Raw genomic sequence first — 21,015 nt, 5'->3', positions numbered from 1 at the left:
GCACACTTATCAGCCTTTTGATGTGCCACAGACAAGTTCCGAAAAACAGCTGGAGATGTGACCTAAAAAAAAACGAACTTTCTCCCGACTTAAAGCCACACATACACACACACACACACACACACTGTAAATGGGGTAAGCACAAAAACAGCATTATTTGCAGTTAGCAGTTAGCATTCAGCGTAATTTCACTTGAATACATAAATGTGACGCACTCGCACCGCACCGTTTGGTCTTTTGCCCAGCTAACGGAAAATATGTAACTTCAAACTCAGGATCTAATATTCTGTGGTCAATTCTTTTAATTTCTATGTGGTATGTGGACTATAGTTTCACAGGTGTTCTTGCAGGTTTAGCTCTGCATTATATTTAGAGAAACAGTATTACCTCAGTAAGGAGAAGCACCTCACACTCAATGAGAGTTAAACAGTTTCAGCGTTAAAGCGTTTAATTTTACCTCTCTGCAAACAGCAATTTAACTTTTTTACTTTCTTGCGAAGGGTTAGATGAATCCTGTGAACATTTGGTAAATACAAACCTTGTTTTCAGTCTGGAAGCTAAACTAGGTGGTAGTGGTGATGGTAGTTTCAGGTGTAGAGATAGGATGGAATCAGTTATCATATGAAACTCTTCCCTTGAACACATAAGATTTTCTACCTCTTTAGGTGTAAGAATAAACTTTCATCATACAGACTAAACAATGACTTAACTTTTCAATTTTCTCCACTTCTCTCATTCTTATGCTTTCCTGAACATTAAATTGTGCCATCTTTGGGTGTATGATATGACAGCTCATCACTAAGAAAACCTACCTCTTACGTTAGGGTTAGGTTCAGGGTTGACCCTGAAAAATTCAGTCATAGTTTTTGTGCATTGAGTTTTTGCTGAAATAGAAAAATCTATTGCATAATTATTTGTTTCCACAGGCAGAACCCTGTTTTCAGCAAACCTCCCCTTTTTCACAAACCTATATTCTATACCCTTCAGTCCATAATTTATCACAAGCCTGCTCTCATACTGACAGTTAATTTCATAAGTGACCAAATGTACCTTTATCTCCTGATTCCTCGTTCTCCATTTAGTCAGCTGCTCCAGTGCTGGGCCTGCTTTTTCCTGAGAGCCCAATAAGTTTGGGGGACAATTTCATAGCTGCTGCTTTACAGAGCAGGAATGAATTTTGGTTTCTTTCTTATCATAAGAGTAGAAAATGGAATTGTCAACCAACGCTGGAGTGGACACCCACCATTACGCTCTCTCCTGCTCATACATATATATGAGAATGCCGTATATGTCTCATATACTGGATGATATATATATATGTCAGACTGTCTCTCTCTGTCTTCTCTCCTGCCCTTCTCCCTCCTAATCAAAATGCTCTCTCTTAACCATCCCTCTGCTTTCTCGGACAGAAGGCGCTACTATGAGACCTATGTTAGGTATGTCGTTCCTCTAGGTTTGGCTCCAGCAAGTATGTTTTCACAGAAAGCAGAAGAAATGTTATTATTTATTTTCCCTGTTTGACTTGGTCTTGGATCAGTGAATGGTTGCATCCTTGCTAAGCCAGTGTTATGTGCGATTTGCTGGCTGGTGATTTGCCTGGTAATCATCTGCTTCTGTCATGACTTTTATGAATTGTGTCAACGCTGAACAGTAGAAGGAGAAATATCATAGATATTTGTGGCTAGCATATTGCTTATCTCAGCTCTGCTTTGTGCATGTCTCAAAGTGACGTGCCTGCTTTGAGGAAGAACTACCGAAGCACTACTACTCACACCACTAGTTTCTCACCACTATTTCTGTCTGATCTTTATCTCCACAATATTACAATTTGACTCAATTCACTGTATTATTCTTTAATAAATGAAAACATGTGCATTAACTTAATGAAGGACCTCAAAGCGGATGGGATGTTTAGAAGACAAAGTGATGCCCTCCAGCCAGACACATCTGCCTGTTTCTGGGTTTGGCAATTATAGTTTTATTTAATGTGTTCAGTTGCATCGCTGCCCTCTGGAGGCTTGCGTCTGCATGATAGTGCATGGCCCTGTTCCAGTAACCCCCACCCCTAAAGAAAAACAGCAGTGAGCATGTTCTGACTTCTTTGACCCCCCCATCCCCCATCAGGTCCCGAGGAGTGGATGGACACCACCCGACCATCCGCAGAGAGGAGGAGTTTGATGAAGACCGCCTCTCTGGGGAGTATTACAGCGGGGAGGAGTTTTATGAAGATGACAGTATGCTGTCAGGGGACAGGTACTAACTCTCCTGAACACCTTTAATAAAAGGAGCCATTCAACACATTCAACCTTAGAAAAAATAAAAGGATCAAGGATGGTTTGCGTCCCTCATCATGATCTTTATCGTTCATATCGGCAGGTATCAGAACAGTGATACAGAGTATGAGACTCCTAAAGGGTACCATCACCCTGACAGTTACTATGATGACGATGAGCAGCCGCTGTATCGTGACTCACGGAGGTCACCAAAGAGACGGCTGCTGCCTGCCACACCTCAAGGTATGGTTCCCTTTTATCTCTGCAACTTGAGACAAATTTCCTGTAAAGCATGTTTCCATTTGAGCACATATTACATGTATGACCACACAGCATATCTTGTGTTTTTCATTTTAAGATTATCAGAAAATGAGTTGTACTAAAAGATTGTCCAATGTAAAAATATGGCTGCTACACAAGAGGCTTTATGGGCTTCCTTGTATTGTTTCCAGCACAGTTGTTCTGTCGTTGTGAAGATGGCTCATTTGAGTGCATAAAAACCTACAGGCTGCGGGCTAGCCAAAAAACAACTACTGAAAATGTTGCATAAGCAGCCCTTGATAACAGAACCCATTAAACCACTTTGTTTTTCATCTAGTAAAGCACTCATTTTCAGTCACCCTCCCACTCAGCATCATACACCCTATGAGAGTTTGCAGTCATGCATGCTGTCAAAGTTTCCTGCATGAGGTCACTCACTGGTCCACTCCTGACTCAGGTCACAGGAGGCCGTCCTTCAACTTTGAGTGTCTGCGCAGGCAGAGTAGCCAGGACGAGCTTCCACATCAGCGTACTGCTCTACCACTGCACCTTATGCAGCACCAGGTAACAGGGACACGTCTCACTGTCTCGTTGTTTGGAACACTTCTGCTCAGTTTGGAATGATATTTTACACAAAAAATCTGAAGTTCTCCACAATAACCACAAGTTTATTTCTCAATATGTATTATGAGTCATTGTGCACTAAACATTTATAGGTTTTCATATATCTATGTGTGGATTTTGGATCACGTGTCTCCTCTGGTCCTTCAGGTAATGGCTGTAGCAGGCCTAGACTCCAGCAGAGCGCACCGCCTCTCCCCAACCCGCTCCACACGCTCCTGGGCCACACCCCCTGCCACCCCGGCCAGTAAAGACCAGTCTCCGTACTATACCCCTCTCATTCGAGTGGACCACCCACACAGAGGGAGCACTGCTAGCAGCCAGGTGTCGGTGCGCAAGAGCTCGTGGTACACAGACGACCCTGAGTTTTCCCAAAGGACGTACTCACCGATCCACCTGCAGGTGCCGCCTGAGTACCACAACCAGTACCACCAGAAGAGAGGCAGCGCAACCAGCCTTGTGGAAGCGGTAAGTTTGTGAGACATTTTTATGCTGCATAGCAAAGATTACAAAAGTCCCAAGTAATGTTGTCTCTCCACCCTGTTGCAGGTTTTGATATCAGAAGGGCTTGGAAGATATGCCAAGGACCCAAAGTTTGTTGCTGCCACAAAGCACGAGATAGCTGACGCATGTGAGATGACAATAGACGAAATGGAGAGTGCAGCCAGTCACCTGCTGAATGGAGGAATAGCCCCGTGTGTCAATGGGGTCAACGTGTTCCCCATCCTGACGTCACGGGACTATGAACTGCAGGACACTGCAGCCAGCTACAGTGACGAGGAGCCAGAGACAGAACCCAGAGCTCCTTACGAGGAGGACCTGGCAGACGAGATGATCTGCATCACGACTTTATAGCAGTGGCTGCAGAAATCTACAATTTAGAACCACTATATCAGTGAAAATTTTAAAAAAAGTAATGCATCTGTTTGCTCTGACCAAAAGAAGTGCCTTTAACAGTGAAAAGAAAAAGGCATAAAGAAGACAGAGAAACATTAGTCCCGCTCTTTGAATTGTTCTCCACCTGCCAGCAAAAGAGGTCACAGCACAGAGCCAGACACCACTCTGCTGAGCACAGAGGGACTGACTGCACCTTCCAAAGGCTGCCGCATACAGGTTCAGCCCGCAGCCAATCAGAGATAAGGACATCCATGCCAGTGAAAGATGGACCAATGGGCAAAGGTGTGAGACACTCTCTGGGACGGGTCTCTTAGGGTGATGACAATCAGATGTACGATGTCATTACCTCGGTCACTTTATAAAGGTTTGGCATATCATGCAAGATTTCAATGCAAGCATAGAAAGGCATATCTCCCTCGTAGTGGTTAGTCAAACTTGATCCCTTTGTTGTTAGGACAGAGTGTTGGATGATTGCTGAGGCTGAGTCGTGAAGTGAGGAGCACCAGTAGAGCTGTACCAGATTATGCAGGAACTAACTGTCCTACTTATAGCATCACTCAACTTGAGATGTGTACTTTTGAAGCATTTGTGATAAATGCGATAGCAGGCAGGTTGTTTTAAAATTTTAGAATAGCCTGGTTAATATTTCATAGTTGATATGCTGTAAATTGTATTATATAACAAAAGAACCTTTGTAAAGAGATATTCTATATTTTGTAATTATGTATCATTTAAAAGATCAGCAATATGGACCCTTGTGACTCCTGGTATGCTATAAAAGCAGCCTTGCATTATTTTATTAGGTACAATATTCTGATATTTATTTGCCTTTTCATGTTTTTTGCTTATAGAGATCCTTAATTTTTACATTTTTAAGAGGTTCTGCTTGTGTAACAACACTACTGCACAGGATATGCAAAAGGCTTTAATTTCTTAGCATAGGGGTACATGTGTTAGTACATCAAACCAACACCAGTTGCATAAGGTTAAGCCCCCTTTAAAGGAGTATTTTTAGAGGCAAGCTTTAAGGATCCAGGGCTGAAATTTTTACAGATGTGACGACCACATTTGTTTGCATATTTTGTGCAGGGCATGCACATGAATTTCAAATGCATAGTGCATTTACAATGCTGCTTTTTTAGTTGGTTTCAGAGTCAAACCTTGTTTTTGTCAGCCCCTACTCTAATGCCTTTTTGCTGCTGAAAGAAAGAAACATGGGATAAGGTGATACTAGGCATAAAATGATACTTCTCATTGCTTGTGCTGGGATTTTCCATGACTTACACTCTGCTGATCATGGGCTAGTTCCATTAAAACCTCTTTAATGAATCTTGGCAATCACATCTCAGCCTTCATGTAGTGTGTGGTGGCAGGAGACATATGCACACATCCAAAGGTCAGAAACAGTCAGACGTATGTTGTAGGTGGAGGATGGAGGGTGTCCTGCTGTCAGGATGCTGGAGAGAGGCTAAGCAATACGAACCCACGCCCCCCTTTTCTCTCTCAGCCTGCCTGGTTCCTTCATACAGAATACCTCGTTAGGCAACGTGACAACATATCATTGTGTCAGCTTTCCTGTCTGTCCTAGCGTCCCACAGTGCAGTCTTTGAAAGAGATAAGAACTTTCTGTGCTCCCCAATCATATTTATGAATGAGACTAGGTGAGAAATTAACCCCAAGGACGAGAGAAGGAAGCCTATAAATATCATTTGGTGAATCCTATTTATTGATCCATGAAAAAACAAATAATGGGATGGATAAGAGAAGCGGGCTTTTTTCAGGTGTTACCATGGAGAGTTTAAATTAAGGGTATTAAGGGTAAATGTGATCTGTCGTTCATGAGTGTTTGATTTGTATGCGAGTGCGTCCTGTACTCTAATTCAACCGAATACTGTCATGAAAATGTAGGTTTTCCATTTTGTGTGCACATTGAAAGGGCTCTTTGAATTGTTTGTGAGTAAAAAAAAATGTGTGCTAGTCTTTTTGTTGACAACTGTCATATAAAGGGCAAACGCACACAACAGGCACATTGTACTATTCGTAGCAATTACAGTACTGATGAACTGAAGATTATGCATTATTTTGTAAACACTTTTAAAAGTTGTGTTAAACTAAAGACGAAAAAGAACTTACTTTTACCTCATGTCAGGGATTCCTGAGAAAAAGAAAATAACAATTTGGTTGGGTCTATACCAATGGTATTTAAATATTAGCACATAGCTGTTTGTCTTTGCACAAGTAACTGTATAGTGCTTTTGTTTCTCCTTTTTCTAAACAGATTTGTGTATTAAGGTGAGACAATTTTGTACTTTTTGTGACTGTGTGTATGGTTTAGTGGAATCTATATTTGTCATTTACGACTCACCTTACAATGCTGGGAATGAAAGAGTATTAAAACATTTTTCAAGGTGCACTGTTTCTCTGTGTGCGGGTGGGGAAAAAAATCAAACGGTCAAAGCACCTGTTTACAGAGAAACGCATATTGATTTGAACGTTTCTATTAGTTTTCTTCATATTGTTATGATTATAATTACTATTACTACTATTAATGTTCTGAAAGCTGTATTAAAAAAGAAGATAATGTAAAATATGTACAAAAGTATGGAAAGACCCATGGTAATGTTCTCTACTTGAAAGTCTTGATATTTGCTCCTTAATGTTTTTATTCGGTAACATCATTTCTCTTAGTAGCAGATGCTTTACTATAACCTTCTAGGTTTTGTATCAATACATTTTTTTGTATTTTTCATTTGATTTTGGCCTTGACTTTAATTCAAACAATACTATTTTATTTTCTATTGATCATCATTGAATAAATTTATGCTGAATTACAGTTCTCATTCATTTGTATTCTGTTTGCAGCATTGACACTTTGTCATGACATTAAAGATATCCCCAGACAAACACTGCACTCATTGTTTCACAGAAAAAATGCATTTTAATGGACTCTTTCAGGTCTGTGTTGTTTTAGGCAGGTGACACCTGTCTGGTCTCCACAGTTGTTGCATTCTCCGATTCTTCGTCGTCCACAGTGCTCCCTCTGCCACACAGCAGGAAGGGCAGCGTATATTTACGAAACTGGGGAAGAAACAGTGAATAAAAAGACACTTAACCCCAGTTTTATCATTCGTTCTCACAAAGTGCATTACTTTTCATTAAAAAGGATTCTTCATCATTTAAGTTATGCAAACCATGAAATAAAGGAAATGTATGGAAGCCCTAAAAGGTTGGTGATATATTGATTTGGTTTTCCCAGGATCTCAACTTGTTTTTTTTTTTTTATTATTTCTAGATTCTAATAATTTATCTCTTTATCTTGAGGAAATGAGAAATAATAATCTAACATCAAATCAGCATGTCAGTTGCTGTCATTAGCCAGGAGACGGCAGGCCAACCTGGTTTTCTGCCTCTGATGTTGTCTGGCTAATAACAGTGATCGACCTACTGATTTGATTTTTAGACTGTCAAAAAGTTATTGTGTTATTTTGAGAAAAAATAAACTAAAAAATCACTTGAGAAAACAAGATTTGTTTGTAATTGTCTACAAAGTTATCTGTAGGCTGCACCTTAAGTATGGTTCTGGTCAGCCATAGTTATGAACTACCTCAACTGTCGCCACAACGCCAAACTTTGGACTATGTCTGTGTCTGTTTGTGTCTGTGTCTCTCTCTCCCTTTCTGTGTTTGTGTGTGTGTGTGTGTGTTTGTTTGTGTGTGTGTGTGTGTGTGTGTGTGTGTGTGTGTGTGTGTGTGTGTGTGTGTGTGTGTGTGTGTGTGTGTGTGTGTGTGTGTGTGTGTGTGTATTCCTCTCTCTCTGTCACCCCCCTTCTTTCTCTCTATACTTCTCTCCCATATTCAGTCTCTCTCTAACCCCAACCAACACAGTCGAGACAGATGTCTGTCTAACATGAGTCTGGTTCTGGCCGAGGTTACTGCCCGTTAAAGGGAAGTTTTTCCCTGCCATTGTAACTTGCTAAATTCTGCAAAGTCCTGTACTCATGGTGGATTAAGATAAGATAAGACTTCTTATCTTGTCTTTATGTTGGGTTTCTGCGAATAAAATTTTATTAACATTTACAAGTCTTTTATTGTCACTTTGAGAACAACTTTTACAATAAACTTTGAAATTTAATCCTTCATGTGACTTCAGTTTTGCCCTCAGTTAGATCAACACAAACCCTCACCCCGTACTCAATCTACACTTCCTGCTGCCACCACTAGATGGCACTGGTGTTCCAAAGTAACAAGTATTTCAGAGCTGATTGTACACGTTTTTCAAACTCATGTTCCTGTGTACCTGTTTGTTCAGGTAGATGTAGATGATGGGGTTATACACAGTGCTGCTCTTGGCCAGATAAACGGGCACTGTGCCCACTAGAGGGGGGATGTTCACGTCAGGGTTGGCGACCACCAGCAGGGCAAGACTGGCATACGGCATCCAGCTGATCAGAAATGTAATGACCATCAAGACCACCATGAATGCCACTTTCATCTCTCCTTTAGCCACTGCTCCACCCTCCACACAGGCCATCTTTGATACCTGGAACACAGACAGAGCTGAAACAAAGAGGGGTGGCAGGTCTGCACAGAGCAGACTCTGTTGTAAGTCATACCCCAGTTACTGGTCTTAAACTCCAAAATCAAGAGTCAACTGGAACAATAAACAACTACAACGCGTTACTGGGAGTTGAACCTGAGTCACACTTCACTTCCTTACTTAAAACTCCTCAGATTCTGGTAACCATTGTAGAGAAAGCATTATGTTGTATGATCCTGCCTTGCAATTACATAAATGATATTTTTTAATGAAGAGCTCTCTTTGCTTTCTTCTGTCCATCAAATTTAGTGAGCCCTGTAAATCTTTGAGTGAAAAATTTAAAGAAAGGCAGTTTCAGCAGCGCACTGTGAATATAGTATAGTGGGCTTTCTGTGTGTAGGTCATGCAAGGACAAAAATTAGGGATGCACGATATTATCGGCACAATATCAGTATAGGCTGATAAAACCTTAAAAAAACTGTTTATCGGTATCTGCAGATATGAAAATTTCTGCCGATAGGCACAGCCGATAAGGTGCTATTCAGTTTAGATTATTATTGTTTTCCATCTGAAAAATAAGCTCCTTAAATAAAATGTAGCACTTCATTTATTTGCACTGCAGAGCTCTGTGTCTGTCACCAGGTTGTTACAGTAGCTCCAAAATAATCAAATGCGACTTGGTTATGTTTAAAAATGCATTGTACATTTAAAGTTCATGTGATCTAAAGAAATTATTTTTCTGTATTCCAATACTGAATGTCTTGAGTTTGAAAAAATAATACATTTCTTATTTATGGTAAAATCAAATGTTTTTTTGTCTTGTTTTATGTGTGTTTCTTAAACAAATAAGACCGTCACTATAAGAGTAACATATAAATTCCAGTACAGGATAGACTTAGCTTTCTTTACAGAGAAAAAAACAAACAAACTTGTGATTATCGGAATCGGCCCATATGGGTTTCGATATATCAGCAAATCGGATATCGGCAAAAATCCAATATCGTGCATCCCTATCAAAAATATTAATTTAAGTAATTTAAATGAACAGCGTATAACTTAAAAAGAGTTAAATGAAAGTATCACATCAAAAGCTGCAAAACCAGTAACTCTAGGAACGTGCAAAAAGTCTCAAGTCTAAAAAACTCTCCTATTATTAATTGTGACACTTTATAAATCTCAGCTTTGAAAAATAACTTTAGATAGAGACTGTTATCTAAAACTGAGTCAATGTCTCTGTGCTTCAGAGTGTACGTGGATGAACTAAGACTGGTTCATTTTAAATAAAAGTAATTGTAAAAACTCACACCTGGTGTAGTGTCCACATAAGCTTGGTGTAAGATGCCAGAATGATGGCAAAAGGAAAAGCAAAGCACACTCCAAAGTAAGCCAGGATGTACGAGACGTTGTGAGGGTCTCTGTTGTGCCAGTCAGGTGCACAGGATGTCCCAACACCCTCCAGCTCATACCTGCCCCAGCCGAACAGCGGGGGCAAGTTCCATGTGAGGGACCACAGCCAAGACAAGGCGATGCCTGCAGCTGCGTGCTTTTTCTGGAAGGTCATCTGCCCCAATGGCCTACACACAACAAACATCCTCTCCAGGGCAATCAGAGCAACCGTGCACAGAGATGTGATGCCTGCAGAGAAGCAAAGTTAGGGGGATGAAAAATCAAGGACAAGAGGAAGTGAATTATATTCGTGATTACGTGAAATGCACTAAACACATCATTAAAGCTTAATAAAAATTATTGATAAAATAAAAAACGATACATGGATTCGCACTCTTCTTGTGCTGTGGTTTAAGTATTTTGCTCTTCTTTTGACTCACCACATAAAGAGACTGCAAAGCCCTCCATCACACAGCCTGTCCTACCCAGGGAGAAGTAGCCCTGAGCATTGTTGACCACAGACAGCACCCCCCCAGTCATGGCAGTGCCCAGGTCAGCCACCGCCATGTTCATCAGAGCGTAGTTGAGAGGCTGCCTCAGCTGCTTGTGCATGAGGGACACGATGATCACTGTAGCGTTGAGCACGATGGCTGGACCGGTGAAAAGAGCCATGATGATGGAGAGGATGGTGAAGCCTGTGCGTGACAGAGGGGGCTCCCCATGTGGGCCCAGGTAGGATGAAGCATTGTGGGAAAAAGCGTATGGATGCATGGCGCTGAAAAGAGCTGTAAAAAGTGGTATAGCGGGCCTCTTCTTCTCTCTGAGCTTCTGCGAGAGATGTTTGGTATCTCAGGACTCAGGTGTGATGAGCTTAGACCTCCTCCTCTAAGAATAAAGGATTAAGTTAAAGGGTAACTCCCTCAAATGATGATCCCTGATCCCATACTTTTTGCTTGATTGTAACAGCACTTCAGCAGGATGACTTCACAGTGTTCCCAACCAGGATAAGCCCCCTGAGATGGTGTGGAAAACAGTAATACATTTGAATACTCCTGTAAAGGACAAGGATAGAGATACTGCCAGTATTCTGTAAATTGCGAAGAGATATTAAAACAGATGCGCAAAAAAAAAAAGAAAGAAAGAAAGAGAGAAGGAAAAAAAGATACATCATTGCAAAAGAATGAATAAACATTATAGTGACTACATCTGCACCAGTTAAAATTAGGTTCTTGGTCATTTTAGTATGAATAGCGCTTGTGCCATCCTATGTGTGTTAAAAGTGCAGATATTTTCACTATGTCAGTGAGATGATGCTGTTTAACCCTACTCTAAAACCACTGGCTTTTATTTTCTTGACACCTGGGTAAGGGGGCACCATTATGAGCTATAAACAAATATTTAATAAACATGTTTTCAAAAAATATGAAGCTCAAGGAATGTGGTGACCAGTATTTAAAAGGTTGATACGCATGGGGAAAGGGGGGCTATACTTTGCAATACGTGTGTTGGAATAAATGCTACCCCAAGTTGTACCACAAACCCTGTGGTCTGGTAACTCTCTATGAAAACCCTCTGTAGTCAGGTCAAGAGGTGAGGTTAAGCTCTGGATTTAACATGATTACAGGTGTCCCATGTTTCACCTTTTAAGAGGTTTACGTCCAATCAAGTCAAGATGGAGATTACAACTGTCTGGGTTCATGGTCCATCTATTTACTTTATTTTCAATACCCTACAACAAGATCTTTGATCTAGATATAATTGAATTAACAGAGAATCCAAGTTCTATTTTTTTTTAAAACCTTGTGATGTGATGGGAAAAGTGAATGGATATATATATATATATATATATATATATATATATATATATATATATATATATATATATATATATATATATATATATATATATATATATAAATGCAAGTACCATGCCTGGTAATTGGACCTTTCCCCTTAAAAAAGTTGTTGTTGTTTTTTCCTGAGCTTCTTGGTTGTTGGAAACTGAAAATATAAGTAAAACAGAAACACCAGGGCAATATAAATAAACAGCTTCTCGTGAACAGCCCTCCTTTAAACTCATACTCCTGTGAGCTGTGACAAAAATGTGCTGTTTCTTGTTTGTTCTCTGGGATTTTTCTGATTGAGGTTGCAGTACGATTGTGCAAGATCTGACACTTGAAGGCTGTTTGTCATTGTTCACCTCACACCTCAAAGCCAGACATAGTGTGTAAACAAGAGAGGGGCTTTGGGACATCACAACTAAGGAGCTTACCCCAAGGCAGCATGTAACAAACACAGCACTGTACATGGTGGAGCCTGTGACACACAACTGCAAAAGACTGAGAACAAACATATCAGCGGTTGTTATTGTGTGTGTGTTTTATACATCGTCGTGGACATGTAAGAGGATAATGTCATGAATAGTGCTTGCTTCACAAGAATGGATTCAAATGCCTTCAAAGCAAAACCTATCAGAGTACTGTGCTGCACACTCAAAAAACTTAAGGAGGCATGAACTGTATTTAGTCAAGCAGGAACATGTTGGAATTGTTAGTTGAACATGAGTCTAAGAAAATTTGGGTAAATGAAATCCAAATGTCCAGTGGCAATAAACCTATCCATCAACTACTAACTCGCATCCATATCCTGCACCAGATGCTGATCAGATAGAGGCAAGACTTCTAGGATAAAGCTTGTAATGAAGGTAATTTTTTGTTTTTGTTTATTCAAATCTATGTGTAATCCCCTTGGTCGATCAAATGCTGTTCATTTACACTTTTAGTGTAATATTAAGGGATAAAAAGCACAGCACAGTGTATGAGATGGTCAAAGGTGGGATAAATCTGAGAAGAGCACTGATTTGGGCACAAAAATGTGAATCAAAGTGCAAAAAGAATTTGTAGATGACATGGCTGACCGTGGTCCAGTGGTGTGTAGCTCTGTGCAGGAAGAGGTCATGACATTATTCAAAAACTACATTTAAATGAATCCTGGATCCTGTGTATGCTAGTTGTTTGACCCGGAAGTAACGTATTCCTTGCCTGAGGACACTTCAGCAGCAGTGTCGTGCTGGGGGACTGCTTTTATTCGCCGTCGATAGTTAATTAAAGCATTCGTGGAGGTAGTGTTGGAGACACTAGATGATACTGTCCGTCATCCACCTCGCGGCCAGGCACCTTATCGGCACGCGCCAGACAGTACAGGCTCCTCACAACTTTGATGTACGATGCAATTACTAAACTAATAAAAGCCTCAAGTCCAAACACAGTTTGTAGTGCAGGGAGAGGGAGGGGGCAGCAACCTTCCTGCTGTCTGCTCTGACAACATTATCACCTCCTAATCAACAGTTTGGAGTTCGGTACAGACACCATCTTATTTTATCGTAAGTACTGATGAATGTTGCGCAGGCGCAGTGGAAGAAACTTTGAGCCGTTTCTTTGAAAAAGCTGTTGAGTCCACGTGGGAAAGTTGCTGGTAAGTGGCATGACGTCATGGGTCGGCGTGATGAAATGGTCAATCAAAGGAAGCTCAAAGAAGATTTTGCGCCAACACTTACTCACTGTCATCGTGTTTTTTTTCTCCTCTAGAAAACGTAGTGACACTGAGTTCACCGTGGTCTCAGACATCGAAGAAATCAAACGATACCTCAACCACCACAATGTGCTGCTGGCGTTGCAGATCTTTCATCATCAAACATCTGCAGTCTCATTATCGCTCACAGTACCACATACGATATGACACGTAAATGCACAGAATCTGGTGTGCATTTACATGTCAATATCTGTTTGCTTCTTTTCTTGTTTTACCAGTATTTCACCGGTTTTAGCCTACTTTCAATGCAGTTATAGTGCACTAAAATGTACACTCTGTATAGCTGCAGAGAGGTTGGTGACATCACACAGCGTGGACAGTTTACTGCAGCGTCAGCAAAAAAATGTATCAACTTCTGAACAGAGGACTTGAAAAAGACGCAGAGAAGAAAGTTTAGTAGGTTATGTGAATTCTCAGCGTTTTGCAGACCATGCACACGATTTTTCCCCCCTGGTTACCAATTCACCTGTTCATGGTTATCCCTACTGTACAGAGGAAGTCCCCTCTTCATCTCCAGGAATCATTGTCTACCTCCTTAGTGCCATTAAGCCTTGATAAGACAGGCAGATGAAAAGACCCGTTGCGATAGGCTAAATACAGGTTCCCTGCAGCAGAAAGAGCACTGAAGGGGTTTTCCCCTTTTCTCAGAGAAAGGAGCAGAGGATGGAGACTGGAGGTCCTCTCTCCCTTCCTCTCTGTCTCTCCTGCTGTCTCTCTCTCTCTCTCTCTCTCTCTCTCTGAGTGTGTGAGTGTGTGTATGTTTGTGTACAGTAGGGGGGACGTGCTGGCAGCAGTAATCTACCTCGGCGGGAGACGGTGCATCGGGGTCCTGCAGCCCACCAGAGCGGTTTCGGGATTTTTCCGTGGTGGTTTTCTTTGAATCGTGAATTTGAGGATGTTGGGGGACTGGGGGAGCCTGTTCTCGCACACGTGCAGCAGTTGCCTCCTCCTGATCTGGACCCTCGTCGGCTTGAACATGGTGGAGGTGTCCGGGTCCCAGCAAGGGATCCCTCTGTCAGTGTAAGTGGGAGGCAACTCTGCAACTTTGTCCTTAATATGTTGATCTGTTCAAGGCGGGAGACTGAGATTTTACGTGTTTTTTTTTTTAATCTGAATGATAAAAATGTATTAAAGGAAGCGAGCTAAACCAATTGATAAGATTTTTTTGTCAATATATTTTAAAGCTCGTTATTATTCTTTTTATAGCTTACCTTAAAATGTACAACGTGGAGTATCAATTAACCACATACGTGTTTGTTATCCCTCCAAAAACTCCATGCCCCTGGTTAACTAGAGATAATGCCGGTGGAAAGAGAAAAGCAAATGCTGATGTGTAATCCTCCAGTAACAAAAAGGATTTTCAAATAAAAGCAGATTGCATTGATTGAATGATGCAAAGATGACTATCCAAAACTGCAGTGTTCATCATATTTGCGTTAAGTGATTGATAAATGTTGAACAATTGCTAAGAATTGGCCTAACTGATGAGAAACTGATTTGATGAGCAAATGTAAATGTAATCTATTAGGCTTTACAGTGGACACTAAGAAAAAATTGTAAACACTTATTTTTAAAGAATGGACTTTAAAGTTAAACCTAAATATGTTTTTTTCTTGTTCCCCCTTCCACCAAAATAATAAAAAGAATTAAATAGATAGTTATTAGCATGTTTTATTGTGGAACAAACTTCAAAAAAAAAAAAGAAAAATGTCTACAGCTTTTATATACTCTGACGGCATGCAGGTGCAGTCTGATAACTCTAAATATTCTAGATGTACAGACAAAAGTAGACAGACAACAAACCACATTTTCCTTTAAAATAATCAATGTAATTATTAATAAAAGTATAAAAACATTTTTTATTCATTGGTGACTGGTGGAAATTGCAGACTAGCTAAAAAAAAGCTATCTAATGCAGGTATCATTGTTTAATAATCTGCAGCAGATTAAGACATATTTGCTGAATGGTTTGAAAAAAAAAAAGTTGAGATGGATCCTTGGGCGGATTCTTTTTGATCTTTTTCAGTACTTTAAACACTAGACAGATGATTCCCCAGCAAAAATCTGAGATGAAAAAATAAAGATCCTCATGAATCACAGGATCCAGAATTTCCACTCATTCAGGTGATAACACAGCAACATTTTGCACCTTGTAAAAGACATGGGGTGAGAAAATCTGGTAGATTTTTGGGCTGTAATACTTTTGTTCAAAATATATCAACTGTGGAGAACTGAATCTCAATTTAAATATAAAAAAATACAATGTAACAAATTGGTATGGTCAGGTTGTAATTACGATGAGGCTTGTTTAAAGAGGAGATGGTACTCAATGACTGGGTACTCAATTGGGTCAATGAAACCTTGATGTGTTACATTATATATTTCGAGATGGACTTGGGATAATATGAGTTTTAATCCTTAAAACAGACACACAGAGCAGCATCTTTTTTCTGCAGGACAATTTTACATGCTCCTTTTTTAACTGTCACATTCAGTGTAACCCATTAAAAGTTAAATATAAGAAGCCTCGATAACTTCAGTAAAGGTCATCAATATCACAATCCCTCACCCATCAGGACAGTTAAGGTCAGAGGCAATGGGCCTTCGTGATAATCTTTCAGCTGATGGTGTCAAATAAAGCTTTAAAAAAATGACGGATGAGGAGATATAAAAGCAGCCGGGGTGAGAAGAGGACAGGGAGGGAAAGGTGAGAAGTGATTACAGATTTTAATCTAAATCTGAGGCAGCTGCTCAAACTTAAATCTCATATCATTTGTAAGAAACCTCTGAAAAAAACTGTTCATTGCAAACTGCATTTTCTCCTGGATGACAACTTCTATGTTGTTTTGATATACAGAATCTATAGCCTGCTTTATACTGTTTGAATTTTTTCACTATTTATAGGAGAAATATTGAATATCATTTATCTTCTATTGTTTTGTTTTTTACATTTTAGGGTAAAGCTCTGGGCCTCAGCTTTTGGTGGAGAAATAAAATCAATCTCTGCTAAATATTCTGGATCTCAGCTTCTACAAAAGGTAGGTCTGGTTATCCAGACTTGTGTGAACTTGAAAGCCTTTTCTCTTTGTTGAATAGTCATGTTTTACACACAGTACATGTGACGCTGCGTCCCCTCTGATAGCTGCAGAAACATTTTAGTGTCTCAGCTGAATGCTGATGTGTCATTTTAGAAGGGACTCAGGTGTGTTCAGAAGAAAGAGAGCGCTGTGTGTGTGTGTGTGTGTGTGTGTGTGTGTGTGTGTGTGTGTGTGTGTGTGTGTGTGTGTGTGTGTGTGTGTGTGTGTGTGTGTGTGTGTGTGTGTGTGTGTGTGCACGCGCGTGTGTGCGCGCGCATGTGTGAGTGTATTTGTTCTTAACACGGCCCATTACCCCCAGCTCTGATTCTCCTCTCATCTCATCTCTTCAGTTAACTCTCTGGAGTCAAGAGTTTCAACCTCTGGACATGAACGCGACAAGGAGACAGATTGAGTTAGAGGGGGCTCTGTTCCCACGGTGTGTGAGTGGGGTTATGAAATGAGGGACAAGTGAAAGCAGCAGAGAGAAAGAGATGACCCAGTAGATTTAACTTTCTGACCACTTGAGGCAAAGGTGGACTCTGTTTTTACAGGCCTCAGCTGGTCTGAGTTGGGTCAGGTGGATGGATGGAGAGCTGGATGTCAAAATACAAATAATGTTTTGGATAAAGTTGCTTAATTATGTGTGACAAGCTATGTACTGTAAACACTTTGCATTTATGTTTTTAGGGTCAATAAAAGGCAACATCTTGAGAAGCCACCTTTAATAATGAGTAGTATATTCTCACTATTAGCAGCACATGTTGCCATCCAGACAATTTCTTCTTTTAGAGAAAGACCTTTCATGACACAGCAGGAATATGTTCAACCACATTTTTGACATATAACAGAAGAGCTCAGTAGATGATGAGTCAGAGTGCTGTTCCGGCCTGTCTGCAGTCCCATCTTATCACCCAATCAGAGCATCACTACACGAAAAGTACATCAAAGCTAAAATCATATATGAAGCAAGAATTTCACAGCATCTCACTTTCAAAACTAAGTAGCTGATCTACCAGGTTTCCAAACATTAACAGTGTTGTTTACAGAATAAGTGAAAAAGCATGATAGCGAAACGTGCCCCCTCTCTGAAATGTCTTGAAACATGTTTTTATGAACATATTTAAAAACATACCAACTCTTGACATCTGGGTAGTGCTTTTCTTCACTGAAATAAATTTTCTGGATATGAAACTCAACATTTTTGTATTAAGTGGGTGGCTGTGCAAAATTCAGCTGTTGGGAGACAAAGAAAGAGTGAGTGGTTTCTGTGTGAAAAAAAACTTTATTGATGTGATTTTTGATGATAAAAATCTGACAGGTCTAACGTCTTGATTATCGTGCATTACAGGAGCTTCCTGTCACCAAAGTTCATCATCACTTTCAGTAAAGGATCTGACCACTAAAAATGATCTTATTTTCATACGCTACAACAGTGAAGAAAACAGTCACAAATACAACACAGAAAAATAAGAATTTTATGGTCAGAACAAGAAAACGTCACAGTGACTGTAGTCTGACCATCTATTTCCCCTCTACATATAAAGGGGGGATAAATCCTGGTCACATTTGTCAACACTTTTGACTATTCCCCTTTTTCAGGAGTTGTGGACAATCACAGCACCGCGTGGATCAAACTCAAGCTCTGAGTCCAGCACTCCAATCAAAGTCAGCAGCAGGATTAGTCCTAAAACCACTGCTGCTTGTCTGTGGGAGGAAATCCAGGGACCCAGGGGTCCACGCAAATATGGAGAGAGTGTCCAGACTGCCATTAAAAGACGACTCCAGGCTCCAAATCTCGGATCTTCCTGCACTGAGGTGACAGATTCTTAATACAACATTTTCAGTTTGAGCATTTGATGGAAGCTCAAGTTTTGTCTTTTTATTTGGTAACAAATATGCATTTTAGCTTTGTACAAATACATTTTGCAATATGCCCTCCAGATTTGTTCCTTTTTTTTCTGTGCATGTAAGCACTTTGCTCATGTTCCTGTTCATGGAGGCATGTCTACAGAGCCAGTCAGCACAAAGCAGCGAGCTGTGAGGGAGCTGACGGGTCGTTAGGGGCCTCTCATTAAGGCTGATCATTAGATGCTTTTATGGAGAATTAGCCCATTTTACAGAGATTTCGGGAGAAAAGAGGAACACTGGTGCACTTCAGGGCCTGCATTGGTCATTATTCTGATCAATAATCATGATCAGGGCTTTTGATGGATGGGGCTTAACCTCCTCCTGGAGGCTGGAAGAGTGTGAGGAAGAGGAGGAAAAGGAAGGGGGGGGCTAGGGACTGGGAGTGCTGAGGCGAGGAGGACAGGCGTGAAATGAACTGTTCTGCTCCACTGCGAGTCCACACTCTTCCTTTCAGTAGGTAATTTGTCGCCTCATGTACTGGAGTGTGTGTGTTTTGTGTGTGTATTTGTCCACACATTTTGTAATGTGTTTGAATGTGCTTTTATGAACGGAGCTTTTGTTTATTTTTAGATAAGGTTATTGGAAGTGTGGGTGTGACATGCCATGACAGGATCAGATTTTTTTTAGCTTGTGTGTGAGTGTGTGTGTGTGTAAGTAAGGTGCAGGATTATGTAATGTTGTATTCCTTTGGGCTGTGGTGGGCTTTGTTCTGTATCACTGGAGGTCTTCAGCATCCAGCAGCATCAGCATTATGTGAGGTGTACTTCATTACCCAGAATCACCCAAGCCTGACACGTTATTATCTTTCTCCTGTGCTTTGACTCCATTTCAATTACCCTCTTACCATGCATAGCCTTCAGACCAGAGCCCCACCTACCCGGCCACCCAACAAGGCCTTTTCCAGCCAATCACAGATGTAGAGGCAGCGTGTGCAACCAATGAGTGAGGCAGGATAAAGACGATCAATCATTGTGTGACGCAGCGAGGGTTTTATCAAGCGTTCATCTGAGACCGGCTGCATGCAGCTTGTCAGCCAACATGTGAAGCTGCATAAGCCTTGTTTAACAATTTCCCACCTCTTTTAAGCGGCTGCAGAGAAACAATGGTTGCCTAAAATTCTAAACACACACGCACACACACACACACACACACACACACACACACACACACACACACACACACACACACACACACACACACACACACACACACACACACACACACAAATTTAAGAATGTTTTTTCTTTGTCTTATGAATGTTGAAGACAATCCTAAAGGGTTTACATCAAGTAATTGCAGTCAGTATTTTTTGTTGCATTTTTCTGGTTATTTTCAGAAATACAAAGAATCTGAAAAATCTGTCAGAGTGGAAGAAATTGATGGTGTGAAATTGGTCAAAAACCTGGCTGTGAAGATGGAGGAAATGTTCAGGAAAAAGTCAGAGGCCACAAGGGTATGTCTCGTCTTTGTTCTTCAATTACAGTGGGAGGTTCAGAATAATTATTTTTCCTTTTTGTGAAAGGGGAGTCTTTAATTATGCTTACACTTGTTATAAATGAAGTAGTGGCTAATAGCACTGATAGCCAGATGTCCAGGGGAAAAAAAAAACCTTTCAGTCTCAAACAGACCTTATTATCACGCACCATGTGATGGATTTACAGTCTGATGTGCATCATTAACTTAGCTAATTCATCCTGATTTTATCATTTGTAATGTGGGGTGGAGTGACAAAGATTGCAGCTCTTCAGCACCCAAAGTGTGCTTGACAGTGGCTGTAACTCAAAGCAAAGAAGAGGCAGGAATACACCCTGGACTCTACTTCTTATGTGCGGCTTGAAATAAAGAACATATGCTAAGGTTTATCTTCATATTTGGATAATTTCACATCCACTTACAAAACATGGGTTAGAGTGTGGGGGGAAAATGATTCTTATATTGACTAAGTCAGGTAACCTTTTGGAAACAATAAAACAAAAAACAGCACAAAAAAGATTGGAGTGCTTTTCATCATTTTAATATAACAGGGCTGGAAGTAACGTGTCTTTCATATTCAAGTTGACCTGAAATGGAGTGAACTAACAGCCTTAGCCTGTCTGTGACCTCAGTGTAGAGGAGCTTGTAACCATTTTTAATACTGCACCTCGCAGGGACTGCTGGGAAATGATAACGTTTATCTCCTTCCGCCTGATCCCATGTGTACGACATCTCAGGACAAACAGCCTATAAATTACAGCGAGGAAAACTGACTATTACTATTTTGACACTCTGGGTTGCATAAATACATTGTTTTTATTAATCAATTAAAAATGTGTGAAATGTAAAGCTCATGTGCCATAAAAAGCCAAATTATATTTGAGCCCAGACAGGGGACAGTGTGGCAAACACCACACCGCTGAGTCGATACACTGGTGAGGTTCCTGATTTTATCTCAAGAAAAATTGTTTTGAGATGCATTTTCCTCCAAA

At 40.5% G+C, this 21,015-nt stretch overlaps 3 protein-coding genes across 9 annotated transcripts in view; 2 read left to right on the top strand and 1 right to left on the bottom strand.

The window, feature by feature from the left end:
• cacna1da (calcium channel, voltage-dependent, L type, alpha 1D subunit, a) overlaps positions 1-7,299 on the top strand; it is a 71,181-nt gene extending 63,882 nt beyond the window's left edge. For all 7 annotated transcript variants that reach the window (XM_074683677.1, XM_074683913.1, XM_074683839.1 and 4 more), the window contains 6 exons: positions 1,410-1,436; positions 2,125-2,253; positions 2,377-2,516; positions 2,992-3,098; positions 3,306-3,623; positions 3,705-7,299. In XM_074683677.1, coding sequence (XP_074539778.1) covers positions 1,410-1,436; positions 2,125-2,253; positions 2,377-2,516; positions 2,992-3,098; positions 3,306-3,623; positions 3,705-4,010 — 1,027 coding nt within the window. In that variant the 3' untranslated portion in view covers positions 4,011-7,299. The remainder of the gene's footprint in view (positions 1-1,409; positions 1,437-2,124; positions 2,254-2,376; positions 2,517-2,991; positions 3,099-3,305; positions 3,624-3,704) is intronic.
• LOC141801279 (parapinopsin-like) lies at positions 7,020-13,000 on the bottom strand. The gene is made up of 6 exons (XM_074684299.1): positions 12,892-13,000; positions 12,247-12,313; positions 10,415-10,987; positions 9,895-10,223; positions 8,349-8,591; positions 7,020-7,130 (listed from the first exon to the last, which is right to left on the bottom strand). The coding sequence occupies exons 3-6, from the start codon at positions 10,743-10,745 to the stop codon at positions 7,020-7,022; spliced, it is 1,014 nt and encodes a 337-aa protein (XP_074540400.1). The 5' UTR covers positions 10,746-10,987; positions 12,247-12,313; positions 12,892-13,000.
• Positions 13,001-13,021: 21 nt separating this feature from the next.
• LOC141801192 (voltage-dependent calcium channel subunit alpha-2/delta-3-like) overlaps positions 13,022-21,015 on the top strand; it is a 38,096-nt gene continuing 30,102 nt past the window's right edge. The window contains exons 1-6 of the mRNA XM_074684188.1: positions 13,022-13,448; positions 13,562-13,715; positions 14,337-14,585; positions 16,522-16,603; positions 18,242-18,457; positions 19,887-20,003. Of these exons, the coding sequence (XP_074540289.1) occupies positions 14,461-14,585; positions 16,522-16,603; positions 18,242-18,457; positions 19,887-20,003 (540 nt within the window). The 5' untranslated portion in view covers positions 13,022-13,448; positions 13,562-13,715; positions 14,337-14,460. The remainder of the gene's footprint in view (positions 13,449-13,561; positions 13,716-14,336; positions 14,586-16,521; positions 16,604-18,241; positions 18,458-19,886; positions 20,004-21,015) is intronic.

The sequence above is a fragment of the Halichoeres trimaculatus genome, unplaced genomic scaffold (genome assembly GCF_033239565.1).
Source record: "Halichoeres trimaculatus isolate MK-OKI-2021-1 unplaced genomic scaffold, fHalTri1.1 fHalTri1_scaffold_1, whole genome shotgun sequence".
Taxonomy (NCBI): domain Eukaryota; kingdom Metazoa; phylum Chordata; class Actinopteri; order Labriformes; family Labridae; genus Halichoeres; species Halichoeres trimaculatus.
This window is presented reverse-complemented; position numbering and strand designations above follow the sequence as displayed.